This window comes from Pseudonaja textilis, chromosome 3, assembly GCF_049901715.1.
Source record: "Pseudonaja textilis isolate UNSWEBS1 chromosome 3, rPseTex1.2, whole genome shotgun sequence".
In the NCBI taxonomy this organism is placed as follows: Eukaryota; Metazoa; Chordata; class Lepidosauria; order Squamata; family Elapidae; genus Pseudonaja; species Pseudonaja textilis.
Window position 1 is genome coordinate 135,087,849 of NC_141992.1, and position 21,316 is coordinate 135,109,164.

General features: G+C 36.5%; 1 protein-coding gene across 10 annotated transcripts in view; it reads right to left on the reverse strand.

The window, feature by feature from the left end:
• MAK (male germ cell associated kinase) overlaps window positions 1-13,217 on the reverse strand; it is a 32,523-nt gene extending 19,306 nt beyond the window's left edge. For 4 of the 10 annotated variants that reach the window (XM_087930837.1, XM_087930836.1, XM_026715001.2 and 1 more), the window contains exons 1-8: window positions 12,966-13,173; window positions 6,039-6,330; window positions 5,242-5,296; window positions 4,545-4,666; window positions 3,565-3,644; window positions 1,973-2,105; window positions 1,718-1,889; window positions 348-515 (exon numbers count right to left, since the gene is read on the reverse strand). In XM_087930837.1, coding sequence (XP_087786963.1) covers window positions 348-515; window positions 1,718-1,889; window positions 1,973-2,105; window positions 3,565-3,644; window positions 4,545-4,666; window positions 5,242-5,296; window positions 6,039-6,139 — 831 coding nt within the window. In that variant the 5' untranslated portion in view covers window positions 6,140-6,330; window positions 12,966-13,173. Of the gene's footprint in view, window positions 1-347; window positions 516-1,717; window positions 1,890-1,972; window positions 2,106-3,564; window positions 3,645-4,544; window positions 4,667-5,241; window positions 5,297-6,038; window positions 6,331-12,965 lie in introns of all 10 variants that reach the window. The other 6 variants (XM_087930842.1, XM_087930839.1, XM_026715002.2 and 3 more) reach the window with 3 other exon arrangements.
• Between the last annotated feature and the right edge of the window lie 8,099 nt (window positions 13,218-21,316).

Here is a 21,316-nt window from a genome sequence, read left to right on the forward strand (position 1 = left end):
TCCAGACTTTATTGAACTCCAACCACAATCATAAAGAAACCCTTGTTTCTCAACAGAGTACATCTTCCATGTTATATTTAATAAAACTTCAAATACATTGCAATACATTTTATAGTTAATTTTATGAAATTATAGGTTTTCCTTCCTTTTAAGATACTTGATTAAAGAAAATTGCAAAAGTATTCTATACATTGTGCAAGTGTTAAAACCATTTCTGATTTTGATGAAGTGCTTGTAAATGACTCTTGAGTTTGTGAGGTGGTGGTTTTTTTGTTTTTTGTTTGCAACAGTTTGTACTCATTGTGCAAGCAAAATTGCCATACTGTTAATACCACAGGTCTGCATACCTGACTTGCTGTTGGTCGTTTCTTTGGATCCCAATTCAACATTTCATTCATGAGAAACAATGCCTCACTGCTGGCATTTGGAATGAGAGTCTTTAGATTTATTGAAACACACTGAGGGAATCGAAAATTCATTGCAGCAGCAAGCTGGTAACCTTCTGGCCAATCACTCTGTAAAGTAAAATAACAAGAGTAGTCTTTAAAACTAAAATAAGTAATTTTTATTATTTATTGTTGAATGCCTGCAACTATTATTTTTGGTTAATTTGTTTAACCAAAACCCAAACTTGTTCACAGATAGTCTTCAAATACCAATTGCAATTGTGACTGGCAACTCCATCGCTTAAGTGACATGATCACAAAATGTAATGATATATGAGAATGACCTTGAAGGACAAGTAGGAAGATATGTTGCCTAGAAACTACCAGATAAAACATGAGGAAGCCCCCAGTGACTTAACAGTTAGAGGAAGTAACTTAGGAAGGATCCACCCTAATTGATCTGCTGGTTAAAAGTGATGGCAGAAGATCTGTACCTTCAGACTTTAAAAGTTCTGTTAATGTAGCCTAACAATAAAGTAGAATTAATTCATCTAGTTGTGTTTCCTCTGTTTTACTTGAAAGGGCTGACATCAATCTTGCAAGTCTCAAGGTACACATTTCCCATGACTTATGTCATTAACACTGATCAGTCTCTGAACACACAATAAGTGAGGATTACCTGTGTTATGTACTGGAAAGTTAATTATAAAAAGAGTGATAATGTTAATCCCCACAATGGAAGAATGGGTGGACAAGTAACAGAGCTAGCAGAGATGACAAAATTGATCGTTTTTAATTAGAGAAAAGAATGTATCCAACTTTGTTTCTCCCTGGAAATTGCTTCTGAACCTGACTTGGAGTGGCTGCTCCCGAGTGTGAGGGGTGCTCAAAGGTGCGTTCCCAGGGAATTGGGGTGGTTGCTGTAAGGGTATGCGAGTGGCGGGAGAGCGTGAGCAAAATGAGGCTTGGAGTGGGTATGCATGGAGGTGGAAGACTTAAACTGAGCAACTTAAACAACTTTACCTGCTGGTTTTTCCCATTGACTTTACTTGTGTGAAGCCAGAAGAGAACATTGCAATTTGCAAACACAAGACAATGGAGTACTGCAACTATTAGAAGTAAAAGCCTGACCAGCAAGTGCTCAGATCAAGATCACATGACCAGGGCCGCTGGGATAGCCAGAACTTTGATAATCGACCTTAGCCACCGCTCATTAAACACCACCATTATTTCAAGCAGCTGATGAATAAATGGTCATTAACCAAGAGCTACCTGTTATTTTAATTTTATTCCCACCAATTGTAATAATACACATTTTCAAAATGCTTTACCTTCTTTGGAGTTCCTAACACCTGACAAATTTTGAAAATTTCATCAACTTCACTTGTTCCTGGAAAAAGTGGTCTGAGTGTATATAGTTCAGCCATTATGCTACCAACAGCCCAAATGTCAATAGGGGAACTATAAATAGAAGATCTCAATAAAACTTCGGGTGCGCGATACCTGAAAAGGGTGAAGAGAAATAATTGACAACTGATCAAGAGGCTTATAATGTAAGTGAAATCCCCATTAAAACTCACACTTACCATCTGGTAGAAACATAATCTGTGTATGGAGGCTGAGATCTTAGTTCTCTAGCCAATCCAAAATCAGCAATTTTAACAAGTTCTGGACCCATACAAAGAAGGTTTTCAGGTTTCATATCTCGATGAAAAAATCCTGTAAACATGAATGTAGAATCAATAGATATCGATGGAGTGGATTTCAAATTCTACTAATAATAGGAATTTTTATTTTGTACTACATGGATTGCCATAAAAACCTGCTTTTAAATTTTGTTTTCAAACTGCACTAAATACAAACTTCAAAAATTTATCAATCAGCTCCCAATATAACTGGGAGCTAAGCTATTTCAGAGATCTGTTACTAACTGGGTCAAACTACATTTGATCTGGTTATCAAAACTTTAAAAGAAATCTTTTTGAGATATAGAATGAAATTAAGAATAGTATATGTTTAGTGAACAAAACAAATAACTAGGTCAGATTTTTTCATGATTAAAATAAATTTAGCCTAAGCATCATTCAGCCTACATTTAATGTAAACCCTTTAAATACATCCAAAATTGTTTCTTTTAAAAGCATAATATTCACAGCAACAATAACCTTTGAAATTTGTTCTCCCCTTTACAAAGTCAATTAAAGTCTTGCAATAATATCACAACTGGTATTAGAAATCAGGAATCTGACTCTCTGAAATAGATTACAGCAAGACCAATGTAGAAGTAGGCATAGACCGGATGACAAAAGGATTGTAAAGTATTACAATAAAAAAAATAAAACTGAGAGGGAAAAAATGTCAGGAAGCTAACATTTTAGGATGTAACAAATCAAAAGTTTGTGTTTCTCATAATAAATTTATACTATTCCAAATCCATACATTCTGCCACTAAAGGAGTGTCTTCTATAGATTTCTACAATACTGCACCTCGCTCTACAATTTCTGCTGGTGCAGAACACTGTAAAATGTACTGCCTGCATTCTAACAACAACAAATGGATAGGGAAATTTGTACCCTCTAATAAAAATTAGGCAGCCAAATATTATGATATATACAAAGGCACAGAGTGGCTTTATTCAACTTAATACCATCTCTTGGATACTACACAGTACACACTATGAAATATGACAGCCCATTAAATGTCAATAATCAGAAATGTGAACAAAATGAGGTTTTAATGTGAACAAAATGAGGTTTTTAAATGTGGTTTTAGAATAAGTGCTGGTCATCAAAAACCTGATTAACACTTATAAAAAAAGTGTCCCCTAAAAGAAATCAAACAATTAAACCTAGCCCATACTTCCAACTTCCACCTGAAGTGACTTTTTGTGCCCAAATAAAGCACTGTTCTGGATGGAATCCAATGCCATGAAATTGTAACATTGACAGCCACCAATCAATTAATATAGTTACTGGGATTCAGTTTCCAGAACATTTGATTCTCAAAATAATCTGATTTTTCTCTGAAGTAATTTATTTAGCAAATTACTTTAAACTTTTTATCACTGGAATATTAGTACCATATATCTATCACGTCTATTATGTCTCCTGTTTGATAAAGTGTCCATTAGCCTATTCACTCTAATACTACACAGTAGAAGCAATATACTATACTCACCATGTTTATGGATAAAAGCTAACCCTTGTAATATTTGATACATAATGTTCCTGATGACAGACTCCGGAAACAGTTTATTTCTGTAATGCAACAAATGAACAAGATGAAAAAAAAACATGATTTTTTTCTGATACAAATAAATATGCTATTTCATTTATTCATTTATCCAATGCCTTAACCACTTTTTAAAAATAAAAATCATTGTAACAGGTAAGTGACCTTAAAGCATATTTTCAATTAATAAAAAATGCTAGGAACCAGGAAAAGTTGGAAAAAGTTGGAAAAAGGAGAGAAGTGCATTATTTCCTCTTTCAAAATCCTTCATAACACTTCAGCACATTGGCAAAATGTTTCCATGTTTGGATCATATTGTTCTTATTGCTTATGATAAAGTAGCAATCGAGTGTGTGGCTTATTTGGGGAGAAATAATAAAGAGGCTTAAGGGTAAAAAACTGGCCTTTTTTAAAGAAAAAAAATGCCATTCAAAATGCAATATTTTGCTATCAAATACCAATAATATAATCTGAGAATAGCATTGGTTCGGGGGAGGTTTCTCACTTTTGGCTCCTCCCCTGAACCAATGCTATTCTCAAATTATATTATTGGTATTTGATATGTATAATATGAATTAATTATGGTTTAGCAACTATTATATCTAACATAGTCAGTTTGATGTAGTAGTTAAGGTGCTGGTCTAGAAACCAGGTAAGTAGTCCTGCCCTAAGAATGAAATGCAGGTCAGATAACTTTGGGCCAATCACTATTTCTCAGGACAACTCACTCATAGGGCTGTTGTTGTGAGGCAAATAGGAAAGGAAGGAATATTATTTATGTTCACCACCTTATTAATAAAAAAATACAAGTGTGATTAAAAAAAAAATAAACATCAAAAATTATACTTTATTAAACTATCGTGTGTTTTGTGATGCACAGAGAATTATTAAACAATGTGAAAATAGCAAATTGGTTCCAAACATACCTGTCTCTCATTAGCTGATACAGATTTTCCTTCATATATTCAAACACAAAATACAGATGGTCATTTTCTCGAATAACTTCTTTCAGCTTTATTACATTGGCATGATTAAGTTTTTTCAGAGACTATAATACAAGACAACAAATAGTTTTCAAACTTGAATAGAAGTATTTACTAATTATAAAAGGCATACAGATTTTATTTCCATTATGACTTAGGATGCAAACTAAAACTAATGTTTAAAATTTACAAAGTATATTGCCATAAAAACTATGTTAGTTAAATTTCTCTGAGTGCCTTTCTTCCTTGTTTATCTAATCTATACAATCCAGATGAAAACATTGCTCACAAAAACCTACACTAGACAAGGCTGAAAAGGGGAGAGGAACTTCCATTTTAGCATAGAAAAGTCCAATTTTATATACTCTTTTCCATTTGTATGAAGGAAACCAAAGAGAACAAACCCACAAATTATTAGCCTTTATTCAGCAAATAACTTTCTTCAAGGGTACTTTTAAGAAGTCTTCAACCTATAAATGAGTTTTATCAACAACAATTAGCCAAGATTCTAACAATTTGTTTTTTCTTTCTAGATATTAGAAAAGAATAGTAGTTAGAATAGCAAAACTGGAGTATTTGCACTGAACATAATTTATTAGGTCTAAATATATTATTAAAATTATCATACTACCCTAATTACCTTAACTTCCCTCAGATTCATACATTCATCCCAAGAATAGAATTTCCTTTTCATTCTGAAATAAAAGTTGAAATAAAATTTTAAAATAAGAGAGTAATACCCCCCCAAAATTTTGTAAAACTTGTTAAAATAAACTGAGTTTTAAAATATTATGGTATTACACAGACTCTTACTTTAAGGGAAATCCAGCAGGAGAAACACCCTACTGTTTTTGAGAGGTTACTCTGTGTGGCCCATTTTTTGGCTGGGAGAATGCTGCTGGAGGCCAAAAAGAGGCTGCACAGGGGCCTCATGGGGACTCCACACACCCCATTTTTGGCTGCTGGAGTGCTGGAGGCCATCCAGGCCGAAAACGGGGTGTGGGGGACCGCACGCGCCCCCCAGCATCCCTTTTTAGCCAGCAGGGTGCTACAGGTGGCATCTGTCCCATCTCCCCCCCCCCCGCTCCCCACCCCCTGCCGGCCCGCGGAGAACTAAAATGCTGATCCATCCCACAAAAAAATCCAGTTTGACACCCCTGCTTTAAGATAAAAGGTTGACGGTAAAGTGTCCTTCAACGTAAATTCACCTCTTGCTGACTTCATGAAGAAATGCTGCCATAAAGTAACAAGACCTAGTCTACCTAAGTAACAAATGTAAGAGAGTATAATACAACAAAGAAAGTCACAGCCAGCAAAGTGGGAATAAGATAAAACAGCACAACCCTATAATTTGATCTCATGGAGATCTCAGAAGCTGATAGGTATAGGACAGTGCCGTTAGGTATTAAATGAATATGAGGATATCATGACACAAACCTTTTAATGGCCACCAGCTCCCCGGATTCATTGCTCTTCCCCATCAGAACGCTGCCATACGTTCCGTCCCCAAGTTGCTTCAGAGTTGTATAACGATTCATTTTGTAAAAAGTAAGGTAGCCAAATGCTCAAAAATCTTGAGTGTTTCCTTTTCAGAATGGTGCTGTTATATGAGTAAGTAACCTGTCATAGTAGTCATCATAAGTCATCAGTCTTCTTTCAATATTATAACCACTCTATCCAGAAATAATATAGTAGCAAATGGAGAAAAGCTGCCATCCTTACATGGATCCTTGATAACAAAGCACATTATATAGGAAACGTTAGGGATTGCACTGGTATAATATAAAATACTGAATTAACATTCTTAATATAAAATTATGCATTCAATGAAGATTGCACCTAAAACAAATGTGAAGACAGGTAGTCCTCGACTTATAACAGTTCACTTAGTGATCGTTCAAAGTTACAACAGCCTCACAGTGTTGTTGTTTTGGGGAAAATAGAAGAAGGAAAGTATAAGCCTACTGCTTTGAGTTATTTGTAATAATAATAAAGACGGGATATAAATATTTAAGTAAATAAATAAATAAAAAAGCAAGCAAGCAAGCAGACTGTACTTTGTATATGGAATATACCCAACGTAATTATTATAGAAATTAGAATTATACATCTATATGCGACTGGGAGAGGAGGCAAGGCAACATATGCTTTTAATCTTTATTTGATTTGTTTTAAGGAGAAAGAAATGTAATAAAGAGGTTTAGTCATATTTTTTGATGTATTTTATTCATAATCATATTTTTATGTAAAGCCTTGTTTAGCACATCACACCTTATGTGTATTATTATCTTGCAAATTCAGATTTCTAGGCCAGTTGTATTTAATAATATGGGAACTAAGGCTTCTATCCATCAATGGGCTGAATTATGAAAATGCGTATTTCTGGAATATTATATGTTTTATATGTTATAATTATTATAATAAAATAAAATGAAATATTAATAAAATGATAAAATGAATACTGACATTGCCATTAATCTACACTTGAAATCCACAAAGGAAACTCATCTGTAGCAAGAATTAACTGGGTATATAAGGTGCGAGAAAAAGTGAAACAAATATTGAATATATACAGGGTTTTTTTTAAGGTTAGAACTAGAAATTTAATTTAAATTTCTGTTTAAAAAAAAATTAATGTATTTCACTGCACGTAATGCTATTGTACTGTGTTTCCCCGAAAACACTGTATGGCATACCCTGAAAATAAGTCCTGGCCTGATTTTTTTGGGTGGGCCTAATAAGCCCTATCGCAAAAATAAGCCCTAGTGAAGGGGGTTAGGCGTGGCCAGCACAGGAGGCAGCTCAACTGCGTGGCCCCTCACAAACCCGGGCAGTGATCCCAGAGGATGGAGGCTCCTTCCCTTTTCCAGTTACTTCAGAGAGACTTGGCCCCTTAATCGAGCCCCCCCACAAATCAGCTGAGCCAGAAAGGGCTGGGAGCTCCCTCTCATTCTGTCTCTCCAGGTGCCTAGAGGTATTTCAGCACACTTTTGCGAACCCTGGCCCTGCCCAGGCAACCTTGCAGCTGAGGGCCCTTCCCTTCTGCAGCTCACCTTGGGGCTCTGGAGCAGCTCAGGGCTTGCGCAGGCTGCTGCCACAAGGCAGAAAGCTGTGTGGCGCATTGAGATTGCCTGCTCCCCCCACCTCTGCCCAGCTGCACCTGTGCTGCTGGCCTTGTGAAGGCTCTTCACCCTCCTGGCCATGCTCTCGGCCACCCTGCGGCTTCAGCAGGCAAGAGCTCCATGGTCGCCCTACATCTGTCTCTTCCTGCCTGGTACAGGGGCAATTTTGGGGGTGCAAAGGAGGAAAGGTCAATCTTCCCTCCCTCCTTCATTGCCTGTCCTGCTGCAGGGCTGCCACGGAGCTTCTACCTACTGAAGTGGTAGCTCACCCAACCCACTTCCCGCCAGCATGTAGATATGTAGTTCGATCAAACAGGTTTGCAGATACCTTTCTGAAAGAGTTTTCCTCTCCTGAATGAGGTGACCAACAAGATCCAATGAATGCTCACAATTCTGCCTCCCTGCTCTACCCTACTCGCATAAACCAGATTTCCCCTCCCACTCTGCTCATCAGCTACACCAGCCCTGAACACACGCATATGCTTCGGCATAAATCATCCCCAAGGAAAGGAGGATTGGCAAGAAATTCCCCCCTCCCCCTATTTTCCTGCTGCAGCTAGGAGGAGAAGAGCCCTGCGAGGCCAGCAGCACCAGGTGCAGCAGATCCAGCAGCCAAGCAGAGGTGGCGGGGCGGGGGAAGCAGTCCCGATGCACCGCACAGCCTTCTGCCTAATCATGGCAGCAGTCTGAGGAAGACCTGAGCTCCAGTGTCCCAGCAGCAGCAGGGCCAGCAGGCGGGGGTGGGGGGCAGAGGCTCGGGCACACCAAGAGTTTGCTCTGGTTTGTTGCAGCCGCAGGCAAATAGATGTTGGGACAGAGGGTGGGACCGGCAGTAGCAGCACTCCTACGCCCGTTGGTCCCCACGCTTGCCTCCTCCTGTAGGTGAAAGACTAAGGCATCCCTGAAAATAAGGCCTAGTTCTTATTTTTGAGCCCAAAAGAAAATAAGCCCAGGTCTTATTTTCGGGAAAACATGGTCTCTGTTTAATGATATAACAGAAGAATTATAGAAGAGTGTATACAGCCTGAAAAAGGGAACAAGGAGCACAACATAACTATTCATTTATTATTTAATTCCATGCTTGATTCTCCATACTTTAATACTTTTAAATACTCTGCAAGTATTTCTTATTATTATTCTATCAGGTAACCACTTTGGGACCACAGAATATTCTATACAGACCCACAGAGTATTCTATACAACGTCATCTGATTCATATGCAAAACTGGCATATTCCCAAGGCAACAACTTGGAGAAAGAGGAAAAGATTCTACTGTAAACAACAGATTGTTCCTTAATGTTGAGAACATGCTACTAATAATCTACTCAAATAGCATTTAAAAAGGATTACAGGAGAGGACACACAGAGGACATATTAACACAACTCAGAAGCTCCTAGCAGTATGAGAAAAATTTAGGAACAAAAAATCATGAATTTGAACAATGAGTTTTAATGGGAATATTCCATTGATAATAATTGTAAGACTATTATCTCAGGATGCAATAGTGTACTTATAAAGGAACTTAACAATTAAAAAAATTATTTTAAAAAGATGACAAATTTAATGATACAAACTACAGGCAATCCTCAACTTACAACAGTTTGTTTAGTGACCATTCAAAGTTACAATGGCACTGAAAAATGTGACTTATGACCGTTTTTCAAAGTTACGATCTTTGTGGCATCCCCATGATCATGTGATCAAAATTCTCATGCTTGGCAACTGGTTCATACTTATGACTGTTGCTGTGTCCCAGGATCACGTGATCACCTTTTGTGACCTTCTGACAAGCAAAGTCAATGGGGAAGCCAGATTCACTTAAGGTTACTATGTTATCAAGTGCAGTGATTCACTTAACAACTGAGGCAAGAAAGGTCATAAACTGGGGCAAAACTCCTTTAATAAATGTTTCACTTAACCAAAAAAAATTGAGCTCAATTGTGGTCATAAGTTGAGGACTATCTCTATTAAAAATCATTTTAAGCTGACAAGACTGTATACAAAATAATGCCATACCAAATTGAATCCAGATCTGTGCAATGTTTTATATCTGAAGGCCAATTCTGCAAATGTTAACATTTTGACTAGGGGGCGCTCGAACAACAATGCATCTTGCCTTCCCACTTGCCTCCCAACAGGTCAGATCAACCAATCAGACTGCAGTAAGTGCATCTCCACACAACCCATAATTGAGAGTTGGGAATTGTGCGTACAGGCCTATCTGCAACCTACGCTTTCAATCAACTCTTTAACAGTAGGTATGTGTTGACACCTAAACACAGTTGCAGACAAGTCGAGCTTAAATAGACAAGTCTATGCAGTTTTTCTGACAACGTTCTCAGAAATGGTTTGCCATTGTCCATTTTCTGAGGTTGAGAGTGAGTGATTGGTCCCAAATAATTCCATGCCTATGGAAGGACAGAACTCAGGCTTCTGGTGCAATACCTTAACCTCTAAATAAAACTATTAAACAGAAGCAGCAAGGAGTGATAAAGTCATTTATTTCTACCTTGTCCTAATGAAAACTTTACATGCAACATTCCATAGCAACTTTGAACTGAGAGAAGTTCAAAGAAAATATTTGCACAACATATTATTGTCAAAAACAGGGAAAGATAAGTTATATCCCAAATCTGGATTGTATCACTATGTGAAGAAGTATGCGTTTGCTGAGCACAGGTTCCACTAAAACAGATATTTCCTAGATTCTGGCTTTCTGTTGGTATAATGCAAAGGCTGATAAATATCATTCTGTATCAATACTTAATGGCATGGTTTTTTTAAAAAAAATTGACTGAATTACTGTTTCTATGCATAAAATACATTTCGTTATTTCTGTTTGACTTTGGGTGTGGCTTTTTAATATTAAAATAATAATAAAAACAGCATGTTAACAAATCCAGTTACCATATTCTATCATGCTTATAAGATGCTTTAAGATGAATAAAGCATTTGCCGTAAATCTCATCTGGACTCCTAATGCTTAATCCTATAAATAACTGGACGAATCAGTGGACTATGCTATTAACTCTTAATTATGCTAGATTAATACTTGATAGGCCTTACTCACATAAACTTTATTTTTACAAGATATACCCTATGGATGCTCAATTTTACTTTTTACTATACTTTTCATTTTTATGTTTTCTCATTGAAAGAGTAAAACAAAATAACTACATTAAACAGAAGTTTTTAATTCTCACAAACAGAAATCAAAGACAGTCTTCATACATATTATGCAAGTAAAAGCCCAGCTATTCTCATATTGCAAAAACATTTGCCTGATTTCAAGAGTGTTCATAATAGCTACATGATGTTCATTATTATTATATTTTTGTTTTAAATCTGGACATAATTTTAAATCTTTGTTCAAATGTTAGGACTGATGGATGAGCTAGATGCTACCCCTTCAAAATGCGGCTATTAATGATTATAAATTGAAAGTGTTTTGATTATGAAAAAAAGAAATGTATCTGAAATGAGCAGTTTCCTTCAGTCTTCTTCCTTGTTTACTTTTACAGGATAAATAGTTGTTGCTAAACACTGACACAGTGTTACCAAGGTAGTAAAACAGATATTGCACATTCACCCAGTCCTGTGAAAATTAAAGTCTTCTTTAGACTTAGACTAGATGACATGAATTAAACTTTCTTTTCTTGGTGTCTGTACATCTGTCATTATTTCTATATTTTCCTGAAAGATTAAGAAATTTTTAAAAGCTTTCCACCATTTGTTCCACAATATTTCCTTCACTTACTTAAAACTATTTTACTAATTTCAATGGAAGGTACACTTCAATCCTCTGAAGAATTGAGTATACCTATCAAATACTATATAGAGTTATCCCTACTAATGCAAAATGAAGTCAAAATACCAGACTTAATCCTTTTCAGTAATAAAAATACACAAAGCTTACAGAACCTTTGAACAAAGTTTATTAATTGAATCACCAGATTACTTAATTAAATTTCCCACAAAATTGGAAGAAATATTTAAGTTAGCAGTAATAAATCTGAACTATTCAGTCTCTGAAAAAGTAGATGTTTAAATACTGCATATTAATATTGTTACATATAAAAGATTAGTGCCATATAACTGACTGCGCTTCATTCTGATCAAATTATATAAATGTACAAAGGAAAGAAATATCTCTCCTACTATAGAATCACTGCTTCATGTACGCACACTGATGCCAAGATCAAAATTATCCAACTCCAAACTTCATGGTGCAATTACAAATAATTATTTTGCAATAATGTTAAGTAGTTCAAACGTGCTAATTAGACCCACAGAGTTCATCTATGAAAATGTTTTCATTGTAAAAAGCAAAGGCAAAATCTATTTCATACACAATCATTCACACCTATTTTATACTTACAAAATAAAATCCACTGAGCGCAGATGACTCTAAAGGACTAGAGACACCTCTTACAAAAGAACAATCCTATTGTCAGCAGAAGTATATCATTAAGCTTATCAACTAAACCCCAGGGCACCCATATTCCAACTATTTTTCCAGGCCAGTCCTTGGGCAACTTTGTCATCATTATCACAGATATTTTCCTAGTTCAAGAGGAAATAAAATTGAGGAAATAAAATGTGTAAAAAAAAAATGCTACCTTGCACTTTGTGAAATATAATCAGTAATGGATAAAAGTAATGAGAAATAAAATTGGGACGTTATTGCATATATTTCACTGTTGCCCACTGACACTTAAGTTTGAGAAGGTTTCACTTTTGCCACTCAACCCAAACAATTCCCTATCCCTCGGATGCCTAAGGCTCCAGAGGCTTATTCTCAACTTAATGGGCCGAGGGGCAAAACTGAAAATAAAACGCTTCAATCTTTCTTTTGATCAGAGGTGCATATCATCAATAGTACTTACACCTAAATGGGGGCGGGAGGGGAAGGTCCGGGAATAAATCGATCTGAAGATGATTAAATAAGTTTAAATAAGTTTGTTCTTCTAGTTCAGCGAAAGTTAAGGCTCTACGAATGCTTTGGGACTACAGTTCCCATCAGCCGCAGCCCCTGCAGCCAATTGTGGAAACCGAAGTCCAAAGTATTCGATGGGACGCGCGAGTCCGGTCCCGATCGCGAACTCGAGCCCCGCGGGAAAACCCATCCCTGCTTCGACGAGCCGTGGCCGCTCAGCCTCTCTTCCTCCCCACATCACCCACCCACCCTCCAGCCTTCTCTTCGCCCACTATTACTCCGTCCTCCCTGGCCACGCACTCACTGCTGAACTCTTGGCCGCCCAGGGAGGGTCCGGGGCCTCCTCCTCCTCCTCCTCCTCCGGAGCCTCCTTTCCTTAGCTGCCTCATCCCACCCTCCGAACTGTCGGCAGCTCCCACGGCACCAGCGAGGCCGGGCTCAGCACCGACTCGTCACCTTGGCAACAGCGCCTTCTTAGCGAATCCCCAAGCGAACTTGCCGACGCGAGGGAGCCCACGAACGGAGTGGGCGGGACTTAAAGAAGAGGAGGAGGAGGAGGAGGAGGCAAAGCCCTGCATGGATCGGAGGGGAAGAAACGTAAAGGGAATTAAGGCGGCGCGGGGGGCGGGGGGGAGGGCGCTCGCGTTCGTTTCGAGTTTCTGATTGGCTGACTCGGAGACGATTCCTGACCCGGCTCGCCCGCCGGAGGGCGCCTGCGCAGGACGTGATTCATTCCTCTCTCTCCAAGCTGGGAGGGAAATTGACAAACACCCGGAATTGTTGGGTGATGATTTATCACGAATCCGTTATTTGCTCAAATGTAGTAGTAGCATTAACTTTACGTACAACTTCCTAGATCAGGGGTCTCCAACCTTGGCACTCCTCCCTCTGGGGGTTGAAGACCTCCAGGCTTAAAGTTGCCCAGGTTGGAGACCTGTTCTAGATCATTGTTTCTCAACTTGGCGACTTTCCCAGCATTGCTGGTTTAGGAAATTCTAAGAGCTGAAGTCCAGGCAACTCAAAAGTTAAGGTAATAAAGAATTTTTTCAAAAAGGATTACAAAGGTGGAAAAAAAAGGTGGAAATAAATGTAAGAGGATTTGACTTTTGACAGGAGCTAAATTGAAGGAGGAAGCTGGAAATTTTTTGGATAAACATGATTTTGGCACTAAATAGGCATAATTAGATGCCAAAAAGAAAAAATTAATAATTTGGACTTACTGAATTATTGAAACTTAAAAGCGTCAAAAGAGAAAAAAGTGGAAAGAAAGGGTGGAACTTGGATGTAACAGAGAGCGCCACCTAATGGTAAAGGAAAACATTTTAGTGTTTAAAAAGTGCCTTTTTTTCAAAATTGGAGCTTGATACAAAATAAGAGGAACTTTGTTACAATAAAATAAAATAGAAACCCTGAAAAGTGGAAAGTGAAAACACAGAATATTAAGATAAAAGAAATAAGCGTGAAGAAATTACCTTGGGACTGTCTGGTGATTTTGGCACAAATTTAAACTTATGGATATTGGATTATTTGATGACTGGAAAAAACTTAAAAGAGGAAGTAATAAAAGCTGTTCGTTGGAAATAAACATCAAAGACGCTGGTCGCATTAAATTGCTGGACAATTGGATTGGACTTAAATACCAAAGAAAGGGATAAAGAAAATAGAAGTGTATAAAAATGGCAGAACTTTTTTGGAACTAAAAATGGAATTGAGAAACATAAAGGAAATGTTATATGAAAGAAATGAATTGTGCTGTACTGCTTTATAATTAATAGAAATGGTGATTTTGGAGAACAAAGAACAAGGAGTGCCAGAAGGGGAGGAGCTGCTCAAAGAAGAAGCCAGCTTCAATGAACAAATGGAACAATGAACATTAAAACGAAGGGAAAAAAGAATGGAAATTAAAACTTGGAGGTTTGAGGGGACAATTAAAAAGGGAAATGTTTTGAAAACCAAACAAAGTAAAAGGAAGCAGCAGAAAGGGAATTGCAGAAGAAAATTTTAAAGAGGGAGAAGGATTAAAAATTGGAATAAGAAACGGAGGGAAAAAAATGAAGGAAAAAAGAGATAATAAGAGAAAAAAACCCAGAAAATAAGGAGTATGGAAACCGAACAAAAACGATAAGAAATTGTTTAGTTAGGAGACATAGAGATAATGGGTACATAAAGATTAAAGAAAAGGGATTCTGCAAGGTAATGTGTTGTAATATATAAGAATGTAGTTTTTAAAAGCTAATGGAACTGATTTTTTAAATTGGCTTCTTTTTTAAGGATTATTGTTAATTTATATATGGGCATAACTGAAATAAATGCAAAAACTGGAAGCTATGATAAGAAGATGAATTATATTTAATAAAATAAAGAATACATCTAAAATGAGTTATGAAGATTTTAATGAAAAGACTAATATCAGTTTTTATAATTAACTGAATAGATCAATATATTTGAAATAATAAATGAGTTGGAAAGTAATTGAGGGAAATAATACCAGGTGAAATCTTGCTTAAAATATATATATATGCATATGTGATATATAGTAGTTAGGAGATTATTGTTATTAAACTAGAATGTGATAGTACATTATTATATATAATATAGATATATTAGGATAAACTTTTATTATGGATTAAAATGGAATAAATTGAGGGATGTATAAGATAAAAGGGTGGCACACTCTAATTGGTAATTAAAAGGGGAAATTTTTGGAATTATTAGATTTAAGAACAAAAGTGTGATAAAATTGCAAATGTGACAGATAAAAGTACGTATAAAGGAATAATGAATTTAGAATAAAAAAATGTCAGACTATAAAACAATATATGAGAATATTTGAAAAGGAATTAAGATATAAATTGAAAATGGATTTAATAAGTGTAAAGAAAATAAGAATATTGGAGAAAATTTATAATGTGAAAGATAAATGTATACTAAGGTCATGTTTATATTGAAGTGTAAAAACCTGGAACCACGTTCATGGAAAGAGATGTTTTTAAAATGTAAAAATAAAAAAATTATTACAAAAAAAAGTTGCCAAGTTTAAGCCATGCTGTTCCTAGATCCTAAACCACGTTAAAAGACAGTAATTGGGTTCTTCCAACACACTGACCTAGGAACTATCTATGGTACTAGGTGCTCATCGCTGGTGGTTTTTAAGAAGCGATTGGACAACCATTTGTCTGAAATGGTATAGGGCAGGCGCTCCTGCTTCAGCAGGGGTTGGACTAGACGACCTCCAAGGTCCCTTCCAACTTTGTTATTCTGTTACTGTGATCACTTTTAATTTGGCATGTTGTGCAAAACTACAAAAAAAAAGTTGATTAAATTTGTCATCAGCCACGGTTATTCGTGGATAACCAAGTCATAGAAGCACGGCTATTGAGACTTCTAAACTTAATTGTAACCAATTACAGAAGTTAAGCCATTTTGGGCTTTGTTTTGACTGAATAAAGGACTATCAGTATCCTATTCTGGGAAATCGGAAAGCACTCTGGAATACGGTGGTGGCAAACATTTCTGGGCTACTATAAAAACAAAGGGGAACAAAAGCACAACTGTGTGAAGTCACCAGCAGCTCAGCTTGACTCAAGCCTTTCCTTTTCAAAAATGCATTTTGAATGGCAATGCCAGTCATGTCCCATGGAACCCAGGACACTTTGGGGAGAGCCTGGCCTAGCTCCTGCCAGCCTGAAGCACCACGAGAGAAAGCACCATCCAGAGATGCACTTTTTCCTCTGACATAGCAGATATACTTGCAGTACAATAGAGGAAAATTTGCATTTGACAGATTGGGATCCTATATCTAAGAGAATACAGAATATTCTTTTATATATGGAAGAACACAGAAGCTGGATTAGAATAGTATCCTAGCCAAACCAAAAGGGTATGAGTAATTTATTGTTCTTTATATTGTGGGTACTTAGTCATTCTTTTAGCTCCTTGTATCAACTAACTCACCAAATAAACCTTATTACACTATGGCTTATTAGTTTAGGCATAGCATCCTGTGCAGATACAGGAGTATCTACACAGAATATCCTAAACTTTTCTTGATTGGGCTATTGTAAAGTGTCTGCAGAGTTGCTTATCTTCCTTATCACAGAGTTCAACTTATGTTGACAGATAAATTGATTCCACCGCAAGTCAACTGTAAAAAAAAAAAACAGATAACAGACTCCATTCTCAAAGTCTAAACTGTTGAAAACATCATATCTTTTCAGGTTAAAGAAAGTTCAAAAGAAACTTTATAACTAATGCCATAAGTTAAATTAAGTGTGGAACATTCCTGCTATTGTTTACAGAACATGCTTCTAGATTTAAGTCCTAGCTTAATGAAGAAGTTAAAAAACAGACTAAGTTGCATTCAAATAATAAAGAAGAAATACATTGCCAGTTATAACATATCAGATAAGCTACTTGTAAGTGCAACATGTTTTCAAAATAGATATATGCAAAACTTTATTCAGGAAATTATAGAAGGTTCAATTCCCCATCCAGTCACCTGAACTTCATATGGACTGGGCCTTTTGTGGCAATTCTGTAAATTGGAAATTCCATATTCGGAATTGAAAGTAGTTCAAAGTGTTCCAAGCTCCAAACAGAACTATTTCATTTGGCATGCCATGTCTAAGATCTCTTGAATTACTTCCAGTTGAAAGGATTTGGTTTTTTGGAAAAGATTTACTTTTTGAAAACAGGATTTCCCACTCAATGGTTGGTCCAGAGCGGGAAATACAACATTCTAGAGATCTCCATGTTTGTTTTGGTTTGTTTGTTCAATTTCTGTGGCTGCTTAACTCAGTCAATAACTCTGGGCAGCTTACAATTCAGAAAATATATTATGATTTAAAATTTAAAAATATTTTGAAACAGTAAAACTAGTTAAAAAAACAACAACCATCCTATTCAAGCTACACAAGAGCAAGATATTTGGCCTTTTAGCAATATAGCTAGTACATTCAGCACCCCAGGATTGGGAACATAATCAGGTTGTTATAAATTATACACCACTTATTTGTTTTTTTACAAATTTGGAGAGAATAGCATGCTCCTTCCTGTACTGTGGCTAACAACATGTCTTATTCAGATATTGTCTAATTATTAGATAATTAATCTCAGAACCTTTCCCCATTTGACCCGAACCATAGCCAAATATAAAACTGCACAATATTGCCTTCATTTTTCCCCAGCCCATGAATATGAAATGTCATAAGTTGTCAGTAGCAATTTTAGAGTTTCAATAGCCAACAAAATACAACAACAACTGTGAAGCCTGTCAAATCTCTTCAAGCCATTACATTGGAGCTGAAATTAATGAGTAGGAATAGATAGGATGAGAGATGTGTTTTATTGGCTACTTATTTCAGGCTAATTATGAACACATATCCCTCCACTTCAATCTCTGGTTACCTTTGTTTCCTTGGAGAACTGAACTTTACAGGGGTTATGCTGGTGGTTATTTTGATTTGCGGAAGAGCTGTCCTTCTAGCATACGGAGTCTTTTTGCTGTTTTCTCACAGCTTACTCTAAATTCCTGCCACAGGTACAAGTCTATCCATGTCACAATGTTTCATCCAAAATAGCACAAGCAGTTGATAACCAGTAAATGTAAATGGTAGTGAATGTGCTATTCTGTTCAGGTAGCAGTGCTGTGGGTATGCAAGATAGTGGTTGAAAGACCAATGCATACACACTTGCACAGATACCCATTGCTACCCATTGCTTCGTGAACAACAGATACCCACATGCACACATGTACAACGCCTTCCAAACAAAGAAGTAGATTTGGAAGTCAACATTTATGACCATATAGAAGGAAAGGAGGGAGGGAGGAGGATACCCTCAATAAAAGTGCTCTGTGATTCAGATCCTTTTATGACTCCATTTTGATTATTTTGCTTTATTTGTCATATAGATATAGGACATAATATTGCAGTCGGATCTACCCCTTTTCCTGTAGGCTTGTAACATGCTGCTGATGGAGAGTAGCAAAGTCAGAGGAATTAACTGGTTCCTTTGCTTATAGTGCATTGCAGATGCTTAATCAGGACAGCATCATCCAAGAGTGACTTGGATCAAATGCAGCGGAGGCAGGGCGAGCATGATGCTTTAACCAACATGCTGTGGCAATATAAAGCCATATACCAATAATATATTGCCATAACAATGGCTCAATGGAATTATTAACCAATAGTACAGATGGTCTTTCACCTAAAATAGTTTCATACATGTCGCTTAAAGCATTAACAAATCAGATGGTTTTAGGGTGCCACAATCTATGTCCTGTTTCCTGCTAAGTTTCACCATCTGCAGCTGGCGAGGCTGCGGATTATGAGAGTTGTAGTTCAATATTCTGGTTATAATTACATGCTATTGTTTTGGAGATTTCGGAATGAACATATCAATAAACATGATAGAATTCAGTGTGCTTTAGAATTGCAGACCAAAACGAATATGTACTTGGGGTGATCTTGTACAAATCTGCAAAAAAAACAAACAACCTGTTGAATTTAAGTGGATTTATTTTCAAGTAAATATGTAAAGATTTTCTATCTCAGTCTAGACAAAGAAGGATACTTATTTCAGCTTAATATTCATAATTATTATTAATTGGATTTTAATGATGCCTGATTCCAAGAAGTATCTGGGTGGCTTACAATATTTAAAATATGTAATTAAAAACACAACAACATAAACGACAGCAGAGGTTCCACAAACACCTTAACCCCAGGCCTGGGAAAGAAGTACAAGTGTTAAGAGGAAGTTCTCCAGAAGGTTTATCCATCAATACAATGCTGATAAATGTAACCTTATGCACCCATGTTTACTTATATGTGTTGTTCTTTATAGATGATATGTTTGTCTCCTTTCCTCACTATCAAGTTTCTTTTCATTTTTTCCCATTTGGTACTAGTTCTTAAGTTTCATAGATAACAGCCAGCTTGACCTTAGGCGGAACCTCTGGTTATTTGCTGGAAAAGTGCAGCATTTCTCAAAGCAATGGGAATGAGCAACATGTCCTGATCAGTTAGCACATCTTTTACCTTTATAGCCATAACAATAGCAGTCAGCCTTGCTCTTGCTGTGAACCAGGAAATGAAATGGAAGATAATAGGCAAGAGCTAAAAGATCCATGAGCAGCAAAGCAAATTTCTTAAAAAAGAAACGAAGAAAACCCCAAACCTTCAATATTGTGACAACTCAATACGTAGCTTCAGTAATTTATCTGATACTTTGACACGTCCACAGGTCAGCTGCAGGGTGATTCCAGTTAAATATATTGCCTTCTCGAATGCAATGGCTTTCCGGTACAATTAACACCATGTCTAGTGGGGTTTATTTCAAATTAAGGGTATTGACATTGCCATTTTAGGCCCTGTCACCATTTCATTTTTTTAAAACTGGCATTATCATTTCCCTGACAACATCGCTTTTCCTTATTCGCCTTTGAATATTGCATCTCATCTTGTCCCCAATTCATGAGTAAAACTGTTCTGTTATTAAATGGTATTTTTTCCCTTACTGCAACTTCAGGCTACATAAAAACTGTAATGTTTTGCCATCTATTATCTTAAGGGTAAGGTCAATTGACCGGAGATGATCATTAGTGTATAAAGGAAATCTTAGGAGCTCAGGCATTCACGCTATTGCTTGTTGAGTCCTGCTTCATCTTCCCTTTTCTTTAGCGCTGTATTTCCTGAGTTCCTTTTATTATCTGTCACCATCTTCTTTCCAATCTTCCAACAAGTACAAATAAAGGAGAACACATAAATATGCAAAAAAAAAAAAAAAGGCACCATGGCTCAAGCTAACCTTGTGGCAGATTTTATTTATTTATCTGCTTATATTTCACATTTATGAACTGCCTTTCTCCCTCAAAAAGGGACTCTGGTTGGTGTACAATAAAACAGCAAAATATAAAATGGCACATAAAAAATTGAAATGTTAAAGGGTTAAAAATTTTAAAAATTATAAAAGGTTTTAAGGAGGTAAGAATAATTAATCCCGCTTAAAAAAAATAGGTTGTCATGGCAATAACCAACACCATGACTGTGTGCTTCTTTGGACTCCCCATGCAAAACCACAGAGTGATGTTTTAACTCCTTTTTGGAAGGCCAGGGGAAGGAGCTTTACTATCAGTATCATGGGTAGAAAATTGCAGCATCATAAATTGTATAACTGATCTTTACTTTCAATCTATTCTGTATTAATATTGTTCCCCAGACATATACACCTTTGGCACAAAACCAATAATGGCATCGCTTCTTAATATTCTTAAGTATTCACCTAATAAAGCATATTCAAATGCACTGTTCAATGTCTCTCTCTCTTACTTGAAAAATGGCATTTGAATTACTAACTCAACCCCCCCCCCACTTTATTAAAGTACACTTTTAAAAGTTTATTATTGTTTTAGGATGCCGTTTGGACATCTGAGTCGTTAAAGATTAATTTTCAAAGTATGATTTTATGCTGTCATACAAAAAGAAAAAATATTTTTGGAACAGGTTCTCACAGCATGTTTAACAAGAACACAATGTTTTGCTGTACAAAAACTCATCAGAGAATGAATGCATGCTTTCATTTTCCATACAGTTCAATATAATATGTGCAACTGATACCTAATGAAAGTATGGGATAGTACAAAACAGAATTAAG